At 46.6% G+C, this 14,270-nt stretch overlaps 1 protein-coding gene across 1 annotated transcript in view; it reads right to left on the reverse strand.

Annotated features, from left to right (window-relative positions):
• plb1 (phospholipase B1) overlaps positions 1-14,270 on the reverse strand; it is a 144,859-nt gene that overhangs the window by 62,078 nt on the left and 68,511 nt on the right. Inside the window, exons 23-24 of the mRNA XM_033020479.1 lie at positions 10,737-10,845; positions 9,188-9,239 (exon numbers count right to left, since the gene is read on the reverse strand). Of these exons, the coding sequence (XP_032876370.1) occupies positions 9,188-9,239; positions 10,737-10,845 (161 nt within the window). The remainder of the gene's footprint in view (positions 1-9,187; positions 9,240-10,736; positions 10,846-14,270) is intronic.

The raw sequence follows: 14,270 nt of genomic DNA on the forward strand, positions 1-14,270 counted from the left end.
AGTGTGAAATAATAAGATTGTAAAAGAATGGAACTCTAACAGGGGAAGGGGAGATTTTGAAGAAAAGCGGACCATGAGAATGAGTGCATGGTTTACAGCTGCTGCCCCAAGCGTTCTGAGTGGAGGAATGCTGGAGTCCCAGTATGAAATCTGTTATGGGTTAATTAGTCAATTAGGGCAGCTCAGTGGTGCAGCGGTAGAGTTGCTGCCTTACAGAGCTTACAGCACCCCAGGTTCCATCCCGGCTATCTGTTCGGAGTTTGTACGTTCTCTCCATGGCCTGCGTGGGATTTCCCCGATATCTTTGGATTCCTCCCACACCCCAAAGACGTACAGGTTTCCAGGCTAATAGGCTTGGTATAAGTGCAAATTGTCCTTAGTTTGTGCAGGATAGTGTTAGTGTGCGGGGATCACTGGTCGGCGTGGACTCGGTGGGCCGATTTCCGCGATGTATCTCTGAACTAAACTAAACTAATATAGTGTAAACAACCAACAAAGAGAAACAAACTGTATGAAAGATCACGTGAATCTTGTTCGCGGAACAGTCTAGTTTGACTGTTCCCAATGGCCAGTGTCATGAGTGCTTAGTCTCGACCCAAAACGTCACCCATTCCTTCTCTCCAGAGATGCTGCCTGTCCCGCTGAGTTAAGGGGCTGTCCCACTGTACGAGTTCAGGCAAGAACTCTCCCGAGTTTAAAAAAAAATCAAACTCGTTGTAAGCACGTAGAATGTACGTGGCGGGTACGTTGGAGCTCGGGATGTCTCTTAGCGGCTCGTAACGCTAACGGCAGGTACTCAGGAAATGCGGTAAGCTCGTGAAGTTTTTTCAACATGTTGAAAAATGTCCACGAGAGCCCCGAGTACCTACGAGCGGCTATTACCGTAATTCTCCGAGTTCGAATCAGGGGAAACTCGGGAGAACTCTTGAATTAGCTCGCACAGTGGGACAGCCCCATTACTCCAGCATTTTGTGTCTAACTGGGATAATGTACCCTATCCACGCCCTCCATGATTTTATATACTTCAATACAGTCACTCTATCTTTCGCTTTGCTCTATCTAGTGTACTTCACTTTGTATCAATTGCATTTACGTATAGTATTGACGGATTGTTGGATTGCATGCAAAATAAAGCCTTTCACTGAGCTACAGTGTGCATGTCAATAACGCTTCACGGAAATAAAAGTTCTTCCATGCTATTCTTATATCTCCAGCGCTTCAGGTCAAGACGGGGGGTGTTCCCCCCCCCCCCCCCACCCCCCCCCGCCACGTGTACCATGTAATCCCGTGCTACCTGCTCCATGGCCGGATAGTCGGCGACTATACCGTCTCCCCCACCTGGTTTGCCAGGTGAGGAGGGGGCTGTGGACCCCCAGCAGGACCAAAAACAAGGCCTGTCAAAGGGCGGATGAGCTCCTAGCGAGCCAACGGCCATCCACACTTCAGTAGAAGTTGCGATCACTGTCGTACGTTGCATTGTAAGGAATGATGATGAAGCACACACACCAACATCCTATACTTCCAGCGGCAGAAGACCGCAGGAACTGGAGGACAGAGATGTGTGGTGCATCCGTCACCGTTCCCATCGGAAACCAGCACCACTGCGTCACTGATGTTGTCAACGATGATGAATGAATGAATGAATGAATGAATGCTGTAGTCCTGGAAACATAAATCTTCTCTGCACCCTTTCCATCCTCTCCATCCATAATGACGTCCTTCCTATACTGTTCCTATTGCAGGGCAACCAGAAACGCACACAGTACTCCAAGTGTGGTCTTTAGTGCTGCAGCCCATCGAGTCCACGCAGACCAGCGATCGCCCCGTACATGTCTTTGGAATGTGAGACTGTACTGAGTTTGTACATTCTCGCCGTGACCTGCGTGGGTTTTCTCCGGGTGCTCCGGTTTCATCCCACACTTCATCCCGCTTGGAGTGCATACTGTCGTTGTGTCCTTGGGCAAGACACTTCACCCACCTTTGCCTGGGTGTGTGGATGTAATTATGTGAAGCACTTTGGGGTCAATGCAAGTTGACTAAAAATGTGCTATATAAATAAAGAAATTTAATTTAATTTTAATTTCAAGGGCGCACAGGTTTGTAGGCTAATTGGCTTCAGTAAAAATTATAAATTGTCCCTAGTGTGTGTAGGATAGTGTTAGTGTGCAGGGATCGCTGGTCGGCGCGGACTCGGTGGGCTGAAGGTCCTGTTTCAGCGCTGTATCTCTAAACAAAACTAAAGCATCAAGTTGCAAATTTGTGCTATGGGTCTGCAGTCGATGGTTACCAGGGATCACCCCATACACTAACACTGTCCTATACACTAGGGACAATTTACAATTTTACTTCGGAGTCATGTGAGTGACTACGTGAAGAACCCCGCCAGGACGCATGCGTGTCATATATCGCTTCACGCATTGCAACGAGTCACAGCAGGGGGAACGACGTTCCCCTTAGCGGCAGAATTTAAAAGCCGGAAACAGCAGGTAAGGAGACTCTGCGCTCTTCCCACTTACTTTATCGGTGGAGGCATGGACAGATCCACGAGAAAGAAGGCTGCGAAAAAGCTGGCGGGGGAGAACCGCGGAGTTGCGGGCAGCCAGCAGCAGCAGCCGACGGCACGCCAATCTCCCGTAATGGGAACAGCTGTGCCCGACTTCGCTCCCGCACCGGCCAAATCTACACCACGGCCGGGCAGTAAAGCGAAGCAAAAAACAGACAGAGTCGTTGACTCCGATGAGTCCGACTTTGAACAGCCGCGAGCGGCCAGTGCCCGTGAGCATTGGGGCCGGTTGGAGCGGCTGGGGGAACAGGAGCAGCCGCGAGCGGCCAGTGCCCGTGAGCATTGGAGCCGGTTGGAGCGGCTGTTGGAGGAAATACTCCAAAGTGGCAAGCTCCGGGAGATGGAGACTAGCCACAGTGGGCAGCTAGTAAGTCCTACATCAGTACCTCTTGTGGGGCTGCACAGTGTTTCTCCCTCATCAGAGGGGAGTACAGGGGGTCAATTCTGGGCTGACCCTGAAGAGGGGTGTGCAGAACATACCCCTAGTGTGCATGGGGTGAAAGAAAACCTGTTGGATATGGTGTCCCAGTTTATTCAACCCAACCAAACTGGCCAAAACCTGGAGCCCAAAATAGCGGCAAGTATTGACTACATGTCATTCAACCAGCTACAGGGACAGGCATTATTGGACACCACGGCAAGACACTTACCATCAGGGAACTGAAAATCACTAAATGTTCCCAGTGTCAACCAGTGCATCTGGAAACATGTCGGGTCATCGATCAGAGCCAGGGACTTGAAAATACAAAAAGTTCTGAAAGTCCTAACAGCAGGAATTACAGCTTTCGCCCGCACATTGAACGAACAAGACATGACCCAAGATCACCAAGATGCACTGGCTTTATTTTGCAACTCCCAATACGAGTTAAACAGTATTAGGAAGAGTGCTATCCAACCGGCTTTAGACCCCAAATTTGCGGGCCTCTGCAAACCTGGAACCTCCAAACCACCAATACTGCTATTTGGAGGGGACTTATCCAAACAGGTCAAAGAACTTGACGAAGAGGCTAAAACCCTGGGACTCATAAAAGCAGCGTCCAAAATCTACTTCAGCCAGAAACAGCACCCCTACGCACCCACCAGTCGGCCAAGACAAACTGGAGAAAGCGCAAAGGCCAGGAACACCCAACATCGGTCTTTTTTAGGCCATGGCCCAGACCGGCCTTCCTGGAAAATGCGCAAACCCTCAACATCAACCCAACTACAGACCCAGACACCGGCGCCTCAACGTCCACGGAGGATGCCGAAAAAGTAACAAACCTACCACTGGTAACCATGGAGGTAGGTGGGTCTGGTTCCTTATGAATCGAAGGGAGCATGGAGGTTGGTGGGAGATTACAATACTATCTGGATGCATGGAATAAGTTAACTACCGACACTTATATTTTAAGCAGTATCCAGGGTTATACCATAGAATGTATACAAAAACATAACCCTCCAGTTCAGCATGTACCGAACCGAATGTTCGTGCTTACAGGCATAGAAAAATCAAAAGCACATGCTGAACTACAGCGGCTTTATAAAAAAGGAGTAATTGAGAAAACCCAACACGAATCACAGGAATTCGTGTTCAACATCTTTATCAAAAACAAGAAAGATGGTGGTTGCCGCATCATCATCGATTTGACTACTTTGAATACTTTCGTACAATATATTCATTTCAAGATGGAAACCTTTGTTACTGCTAAGCAATTGATTTCCAAAGGTTACTACATGGCAAGCATCGATTTAAAAGATGCTTACTATACAGTACCCATAAAAGGTGACCACAGATGTTATTTTAAATTCAACTGGATGGGTCAGAGCTGGAAATACAGGGCACTCCCTAATGGGCTAACATCAGCCCCCAGGCTGTTCACAAAAATTTTGAAACCAGCCCTAGCGTTTCTGCGGAAACAAAAACACATGGTAATGGCATATCTAGATGACATACTTATTCCACAGACTCACAACTCTCTATGAGAAAAAGTGTTTCCTCGTCTCCGTTCAAAATGGCTTACCCCCTATTCTTAAACTGTGGCCCCTGGTTCTGGACTCCCCCAACATCGGGAACATGTTTCCTGCCTCTAGCATGTCCAAGCCCTTAATAATCTTGTATGTTTCAATAAGAACCCTCTCATCCTTCTAAACTCCAGAATGTACAAGCCCATGGGAATGATCCACCTATTGTACTTGAGTTTGACTTGATTGTGTATATGTGGAGTGTGAAATAATAAGATTGTAAAAGAATGGAACTCTAACAGGGGAAGGGGAGATTTTGAAGAAAAGCGGGCCATGAGAATGAGTGCATGGTTTACAGCTGCTGCCCCAAGCGTTCTGAGTGGAGGAATGCTGGAATCCCAGTATGGAATCTGTTATGGGTTAATTAGTCAATTAGGGCAGCACGGTGGTGCAGCGGTAGAGTTGCTGCCTTACAGAGCTTACAGCGCTCCAGGTTCCATCCCGGCTATCTGTTCGGAGTTTGTACGTTCTCCCCATGGCCTGCGTGGGATTTCCCCGAGATATTTGGATTCCTCCCACACCCCAAAGACGTACAGGTTTCCAGGCTAATAGGCTTGGTATAAGTGCAAATTGTCCTTAGTTTGTGCAGGATAGTGTGGGCACACATGATATTGTGGGCAAAACTTTGGAATTGGCTAAACAAGCGGTAACAGCCACAAAACAATTATTTGAAAAACTGGGTTTTATCATCCATCCAGTTAAGTCTAAATTAACGCCTTCAACCAAAATGGATTATCTGGGTTCACCATTAACTCAGTTCACATGTCAGTGACTTTGCCGAAAGAAAAGGTTACAGCCTTAATAGAGGCTTGCAGCAAAATCATTGACATCACTAAACCATCCATCAGACTGGTAGCAAGAATAATTGGGAAGATAGTGGCTGCGTTTCCAGCCACACAATTCGGACCTTTACATTATCGAAATTTACAGAGAGCGAAAATAAGAGCACTCAAAATTAATGGTGGTCATTTTGACAGACCAATGAAGCTACCAACAGAAGCCATAATGAAACTAAAATGGTGGGAACATAACATTAGGCATTGTTCCAATCCAATCATTATCAGCAACCCGCCTATGGTACTACAAACTGATGCCAGTGCACTTGGTTGGGGTGCTACCAATTCCATCTCCAGCTGTGGAGGGAGATGGAATGCACAGGAGGCATCATTATTACAAACACTGGGCATAAATGACCTGGAGATGTTAAGTGCATTCCATGGCCTTAAGTCATATTGTTCTGGGTTATATCACCAGCATGTTAGACTACAAATTGACAACACCACCATGGTAGCATATATCAACCATATGGGTGGAAACAAATCGACATCATGTGACAATCTGGCCAACACAATTTGGCAATGGTGTATCCAGAGAGATATTTGGATATCAGCTACCTACTTACCAGGTAAACTAAATTTAGTGGCAGACACCGGGTCACGCAAATTCAATGAAAACACTGAATGTATGTTGGATAAAAATGTATTTGCTGAAATTACAGCACGGTATGGAACACCAGATATCGATCTTTTCGCATCCAGGCTCAATCACCAGTTATCAAATTATGTTTCATGGGAACCAGACCCTGGGGCAGCGGCAACAGATGCATTTTCGCTGCATTGGGGGAAATTGTTTATTTATGCATTCCCTCCTTTCTGCCTCATCAGTCGGGTATTAAGGAAAATACAGCAAGACTCTGCGTCTGGTATTTTGATAGTATCCGATTGGCCTACTCAACCATGGTTCCCGGTGATACTCGACATGGTATTAGAACCATGTATCACCATCCATCATAGACCTAATTTACTGGTTCATCCCGTAACACGGGAAAGTCACCCATGTCATAATTATACAAACCTATTCATTTGTAGATTTTGAAAGCACCTCTACTACACCTGGGACTGACGGACCGAACAGTGGATATGATTGCATCGGCCCACAGACAGTCCACCAAAAAACAGTACTTGGTGTACATCAAGAAATGGGAAAAGTACTGTCACAACAATAACCTCATCCACAGATCAATCAACATCCCGTCTGGTCTGGAATTCTTGGCAAGCCTCCATTACGATGAGGGGCTCAGTTATAGTGCCATCAACTGCGCAAGAAGTGCTCTGTCAACATACCTGTGGCAAGGAACAGAGCGGCATTCTGTAGGGACACACCCCCTGGTAACCAAACTCATGAGGGGCATTTTTAATGCTAATCCCCCAAGAACCAGGTACACCCAAATATGGGATGTGAGCATTGTACTGACCATGTTAAGAAACTGGTCTCCACCTACAGCTCTGTCCCTACAGAAACTGACAATGAAAACAGTCATGCTGATGGCCTTGGTCACGGCACAAAGGGTCCAGTCGCTACAGAAACTAAGGCTGGACAACATGACTATTTCATCTGGGAATTTGACTTTTCACATCTATGAATTAGTCAAACAGAACAGACAGGGGTCAGCAGGGCTAAAAATAGAATTCAGGGCCTACCCGACAGATGATCGTCTCTGTATTGTAACTCACTTACTATTATATATGGAGTATACAAAGATCAGCAGAGGCAAAGAAATGGCACTTTTAATCAGCTACAAATAGCCACACAAAAAAGTGACAGCCCAGACCATCTCGAGATGGCTAAGACAGGTCCTAATAAAGGCTGGAGTAGACACTAACATTTTTAAATCTCACTCCACCAGGGCTGCAGCTACATCGGCAGCTATGAAGTTGGATGTTCCAATGGACCAAGTCCTCAAGACAGCAGGATGGTCAACGGAGAGAACTTTCCAACGATTTTATAATAAACCAGTCATTGAACCTGGAACATTTGCAGAAACAATTTAAGTTCTGTAATATGATTTTACCCCACAAATAGAGGCTATGATTTGGCGTTAATAAATTTATCGTTGTTTTCAATATCGTATTGATGTCTAATGATGTTAACACTATTCTCCCCATAATCAAGGCAGATGTGATGCATGGACTCGTTTTCCACGGCATGAAATCACAGAGCTTTAAAATCTTCACGTAGTCACTCACGTGACTCCAAAGTAAAATAGTAAGATTAAACGAGAACTTACCAGTTTGAAGTTTGATTGTTATTTTATGAGGAGTAACGTTGAGGGAATACGTGCCCTCCGCTCCCACCCTTGATCATATACTCAACTGGTATCTCTTCTCTAATCTTACTATGTTTAGTCATTACAGTTATCTGTGATTTCTCACCGCTGCTTTGAAGAATGACACGCATGCGTCCTGGCGGGGTTCTTCACGTATTCCCTCAACGTTACTCCTCATAAAATAACGATCAAACTTCAAACCGGTAAGTTCTCGTTTAATCTTACTATTTTACAGAATCCCACTAACCTACAAACCAGCATGTCTTTGGCGTGTGGGAGGAAACCGGAGAAATCCCATGCAGGTCACGGGGAGAACGTACAAACTCCCTACAGACAGCACTCGTAGTCACGATGGAACCCGGGTCTCTGGCTCTGCGAGGCAGTAACTCTACCGCTGCGCCGCCTTTTGAAGTGATCTAAGCAAAGATTTCTTCACACGGTGTACATGGAACGAGCTGCCCGAGGATGCTGTCGTCGAGGGTACAATGACAAGGTATTTGTTTAACAAGGAACTGCAGATGCTGGAAAAATCGAAGGTAGACAAAAATACTGGAGAAACTCAGCGGGTGAGGCAGCATCTATGGAGCGAAGGAATAGGTGACGTTTCGGGCCGAGCCCCTTCTTCACACTGATGTGGATGTGGGGGGGGGGGGGAGTTGGGAGGAAGAAAGGAAGAAAGGAAGATGCGGAGACAGTAGGCTGTGGGAGAGCTGGGGAGGGGAGGGGAAGGAGGGAGAAAGCAAGGACTACCTGAAATTGGAGAAGTCAATGTTCATACCGCTGGGGTGCAAACTGCCCAAGCGAAATATGAGGTGCTGCTCCTCCAATTTACGGTGGGACTCGCTCTGGCCATGGAGGAGGCCCAGGACAGAAAGGTCGGATTCGGAATGGGAGGGGGAGTTGAAGTGTTGAGCCACCGGGAGATCAGGTTGGTTATTGCGAACCGAGCGGAGGTGTTGGGCGAAACGATCGCCAACCCTACGCTTGGTTTCACCGATGTTGAGCAGCGGATGCAATAGACGAGGTTGGAGGTGGTGCAGGTGAACCTCTGCCTCACCTGGTACAACTGCTTGGGTCCTTGGATGGAGTCGAGAGGGAAGGTAAAGTGACAAGTGTAGCATTTCCTGCGGTTGCAAGGGAAAGTGCCCGGGGAGGGAGGGGGTTTGGGTGGGAAGGGATGAATTGACCAGGGAGTTACGGGACCGGTCTCTGCGGAAAGCCGAAAGGGGTGGAGATGGGAAGATACGGCCAGTGGTGGGATCCCGTTGGAGGTGGCGAAAATGTCGGAGGATTATCTGTTGTATGTGACGGCTGGTAGGGTGGAAGGTGAGGACAAGGGGGACTCATGTTACGAGTGGGGGGATGGGGAGTGAGAGCGGAGCTATGGGATATAGAGGAGACCCTGTAATCAGTACATGGGTAGAGAAGAATTTGTGGGATAAAAGTGGATGGATTCCATTCACTGCTTTGATCAAAGATTCAAAAAAGGAAAAAAATGCAAATGAAGTAAATCTCACCGAATTGTTTCTCATGATGTTCACCAGTCTTCGTGCTTGGCCTGGAAGATCTCTAGATGTACGGAGAGAAAATATACTTGGTGAATGATAACATGGAGATGTAAGCAGCCACATCTCAAGCCTTAAGGTTCATAAGCTCATAAGACATACGAGCAGAATTAGGCCATTCGACCCCATCAAGTCTACTCTGCCATTCAATCATGGCTGATCTATCTCTCCCTCCTAACCCCATTCTCCTGCCTTCTCCCCATCACCTCTGACACCCGCACTAATCAAGAATCTATCTATCTCTGCCTTAAAAATATCCATTGACTTGGCCTCCACAGTCTTCTGTGGCAATGAATTCCACAGATTCACCAGCCTCTGACTAAAGAAATTCCACCTCATCTCCTTCCTAAAGGAACGTCCTTTTATTCTGTGACCTCTGTTTCTAGACTCTCCCACTAGTGGAAACATCCTCTCCACATCCACTCTATCCATGCCTTTCACTATTCAGTAAGTTTCACTAAGGGGTCCCGTCATCCTTCTAAACTCCACCGGGTGGCGCCAGCAATGGCTGCCTCGCTAACAGTCTGTCTGTCCCTTCCTTCTCTGTTGTTTTTTTAGTATGTGTTAAATCTATGTTTTTACTGTTCTTTAGCCTTGTTTTATGTGGGGGGTGGGTGGGGGGAGGGGGGGGGGAACTTTTTTGAAACTCTTACTTCGACCGAGATGCGATTTTTTTCCGTATCGTATCTCCGTCCGCACTGCGAACTAAGATCGAGGAGCTGGAGGCCTTCAGCAACATGTTGAAAATCCAGCGGTGACCAGAACAAGGTGCGACTCTTTGGGCGACTACTCACGACCATACAGGCTTCACCCCGTGACATGTCGTAGCGTTGTAGCGTCGTAGAGTCGTAGAATCTTTCTGGTCGCCGCTGGATTTTCAACATGTTGAACATTTTGGCGACCTGCAACGACCTATGACGGGTGCCAGCAGTCGCCGAAAAAGTTGCGTAAGTGAGACAGGCCCTTCACTCTCTCTTGAAAACATCCAGTGAATCGGCCTCCACTGCCTCCTGTGTCAGAGAATTCCACAGATTCACAACTCTCTGGGTGAAAAAATGTCCCCTCATCTCAGTCCTAAATGGCCTACCCCTTATTCTTAAATTTAGAGATACAGCGCGGAAACAGGCCCTTCGGCCCACCGAGTCCGTACCAACCAGTGATCCCCGCACATTAACACTATCCCACACACTAGGGACTATTTACAGAAGCCATTTAACCTACAAACCTGCACGTCTTTGGGATGTGGGAGGAAACCGGAGCACCCGGAGAAAACCCACGCGGTCACGGGGAGAACATGCAAACTCCGTACAGACAGCACCCGTGGTCGGGATGGAACCCGGGTCTCTGGCGCTGTGAGGCAGCAACTCTACCGCTGCACCGCCGTACCACCCCTGGAAGAACCGAACAACCTCCCCCCGCACAGGTAACAATGAGAAACCCAGCGTAGGCCCAGGGTCAAACCTTGACCTTTCAAGATAACGGTCACGGGGAGAGAACGTACCCAGCCAAGGCCCCGGGGACAGCTTGATTCAGGAACACGTTCGGCTTCTCAACGCCTCCTTTCCCAGTCGAAAACCCTGTCAAACCAGGGTTAAATTCACGGAGGATATCTGAGGGAGAGAAAACGAGGCAGATATTACAGGGGGAATTGATTCTGGCCGTTGCATGGTGCAGGGCAAGATCACAACCAGTGATATTTTCTCATGGGCTGATTTGGCAATGAATGAGACCAGCAGGGAGATTTGAATGGGAAAGGCGTCCCATCAGGCCTTGCTCGAAGATCGACACAAAATGCTGGAGTAACTCAGTGGGACAGGCAGCATCTCTGGGGAGAAGGAATAGGTGACGTTTTGGGTCTGAAGTTTGTGTTCAAATTCGAATTTAATTGTCACATGTACCGATTAACGGACAGTGAAATTTGAGTTACCATCCAGCCATACCAAGTGAAAAGCAACAAGACACACAGCCACGTTAAATAAAAGTTAACATAAACATCCACCACAGTGGAATCCACATTCCTCACTGTGATTGAAGGCAATAAAGTTAACTCATCTTCCTCCTTTATTCATCCGTGGTGGACGGGGCCTTGAATCATCCGCCGTCGCCGTTGCCGACCGTCCAATGTCCGAAGCCCTCGCGTCGGGATGATTGACACTCCGGCGTTGGGACGGATCGGAACACTCCGTGGCACGGAGCTCCCGAGTCAGCCGCTTCTTACCGGAGACCGCTGGCTTCAAGGTGTTAAAGTCCACAGGATGATCGCAGGCTCCACGATGTTAAAGTCCGCGCGCCCACAGCTTGAAGCTCCGGGCTGGCCTTCGGGAAAGGCCGCACCACTCCACGTTGTTAGGCCATGGGGGGGGGATGCGACACGAAGAAAAATCGCATTTCCGTCGAGGTTAGTGACTCAAAAAAGTTTCTCCCAAAGAGTCTCGACACGAAACGTCGCCCATTCCTTCTCTCCAGAGAAGCTGCCTCACCCGCTGAGTTACTCCAGCATTTTGTGTCTATCTTCGGGGTAAACCATGGTGCAAATGCAGTTCCTTCCGACACATCCATTGCTCAAAGGTGGATTGAGAATACTCCCACCCCAATCTTCTGGCCACCATCTGCTTCATCCATGTGCAGAAATATTTCAAATGTCATTAGAAACGGGAATAGTCCCCGAGGATTGGCGTACTGCGCATGTTGTTCCATTGTTTAAAAAGGGGTCTAAGAGTAAACCTAGCAATTATAGACCTGTTAGTTTGACGTCAGTGGTGGGCAAATTAATGGAAAGGATACTTAGAGATAATATATATAAGCATCTGGATAAACAGGGTCTGATTAGGAACAGTCAACATGGATTTGTGCCTGGAAGGTCATGTTTGACTAATCTCCTTGAATTTTTTTAAGAGGTTACTAGGGAAATTGATGAGGGCAAAGCAGTGGATGTTGTGTATATGGACTTCAGTAAGGCCTTTGACAAGGTCCCTCATGGAAGGTTGGTTAAGAAGGTTCAATTGTTGGGTATTAATGGTGGAGTAGCAAGATGGATTCAACAGTGGCTGAATGGGAGATGCCAGAGAGTAATGGTGGATGGTTGTTTGTCAGGTTGGAAGCCAGTGACTAGTGGGGTGCCACAGGGATCTGTGGTGTGGGTCCCCTGTTGTTTGTCATGTACATCAATGATCTGGATGAAGGTGTGGTAAATTGGATTAGTAAGTATGCAGATGATACTAAGATAGGTGGTGTTGTGGATAACGAAGTAGATTTCCAAAGTCTACAGAGAGATTTAGGCCATTTGGAAGAGTGGGCTGAAAGATGACAGATGGAGTTTAATGCTGATAAGTGTGAGGTGTTACATCTTGGCAGGACAAATCAAAATAAGATGTACATGGTAAATGGTAGCGAATTGAGGAATGCAGTTGAACAGAGGGATCTAGGAATAACTGTGCATAGTTCCCTGAAGGTGGAATCTCATGTAGATAGGGTGGTAAAGAAAGCTTTTGGTGTGCTGGCCATTATCAATCAGAGCATTGAGTATAGAAGTTGGGATGTAATGTTAAAATTGTACAAGGCATTGTTGAGACCAATTCTGGAGTATGGTGTACAATATTGGTCGCCCAATTATAGGAAGGATGTCAACAAAATAGAGAGAGTACAGAGGAGATTTACTAGAATGTTGCCTGGGTTTCAGCAACTAAGTTACAGAGAAAGGTTGAATAAGTTAGGTCTTTATTCTCTGGAGTGCAAAAGGTTAAGGGGGGACTTGATAGAGGTCTTTAAAATGAGAGGGATAGACAGAGTTAACGTGGACAAACTTTTCCCATTGAGAGTAGGGAAGATTCAAACAAGAGGACATGATTTCAGAATTAAGGGACAGAAGTTTAGGGGTAACATGAGGGTGAACATCTTTACTCAGAGAGTGGTAGCGGTGTGGAATGAGCTTCCAGTGGAAATGGTGGAGGCAGGTTCGATTTTATCATTTAAAAATAAATTGGATAGGTATATGGATGGGAAAGGAATGGAGGGTTATGGTCGGAGTGCAGGTAGATGGGACTAGGGGAAAATAATTGTTCGGCACGGACTTGTAGGGCCGAGACGGCCTGTTTCCGCGCTGTAATTGTTATGTGGTTATATATGCTGGTGTATACCAAAGACAGACACAAAGTGCTGGAGTAGCTCAGGTTGGGACCCTTCTTCAGACTCCCTGAAAGATAATGGCCTGGTGCTCATATGTTGGATCAAGGTCCAAGGGTAAGTAGGAGGAGGTGTCTGAGAGTTGTCGCCTGATCTCAGCCCGTTAGAGGTCAGCGCGCCAGACTACCGCGGCACCTCCCTTGTCGGGGAGTTTGATGATAATGTCGGGTTTGTTGCAGAGTGAGCGGGGGGGGGGGGGGGGGGGGTTGCGTTCAGAGTGGGAGAAGTTGGAGTAGGTAAGGGGATTGGAAAAGTACAGGGCCTGTCCCACTTTCACGACCTAATTCACAACCTAATTCACGACCTTTTTTACTCGTGAACATTTATCATCATGCTAAAAAACGCCCCGACCTTTACATTTTTTAAATTATTTCTGAAGTTGTTAATATCCAATTGGATTCTGATCCAAAACTAATAATATTAGGAATATCAGAACAAAGCCTAAAACTTACAATAAACCAAAGATATTTCCTTGATTATAGTATAATAATTGGGAAAAAATTAATATTAAAATTTTGGAGAAACCCCCACAATTAAAATGTGGATTATGGAGATGTCCGAAACCTTACACTTGGAAAAAATTAAATTTGTCTTAATTGACAAACCAGAAATATTTGCTAGAATATGGTCTCCATTTATTGATTTTCTGAAAGGGTAAATTGGTTCGGCACGGAAGCCTGACTGAAACTTGAATCCAGGATTGGATGAATAGTTACGTTTTATAATCTACGGACCTATCTACAAAATTGTGTTATTGGTAATTTATCCTATTCTTTTCTTTTTTCTCCCTCCCTTCTTTCTATAGATCTATCTCAAAAAAATCTATAAAAAATAAACAGAAACTGTGTTAATA

This window comes from Amblyraja radiata, chromosome 5 (assembly GCF_010909765.2).
Source record: "Amblyraja radiata isolate CabotCenter1 chromosome 5, sAmbRad1.1.pri, whole genome shotgun sequence".
NCBI lineage: Eukaryota > Metazoa > Chordata > Chondrichthyes > Rajiformes > Rajidae > Amblyraja > Amblyraja radiata.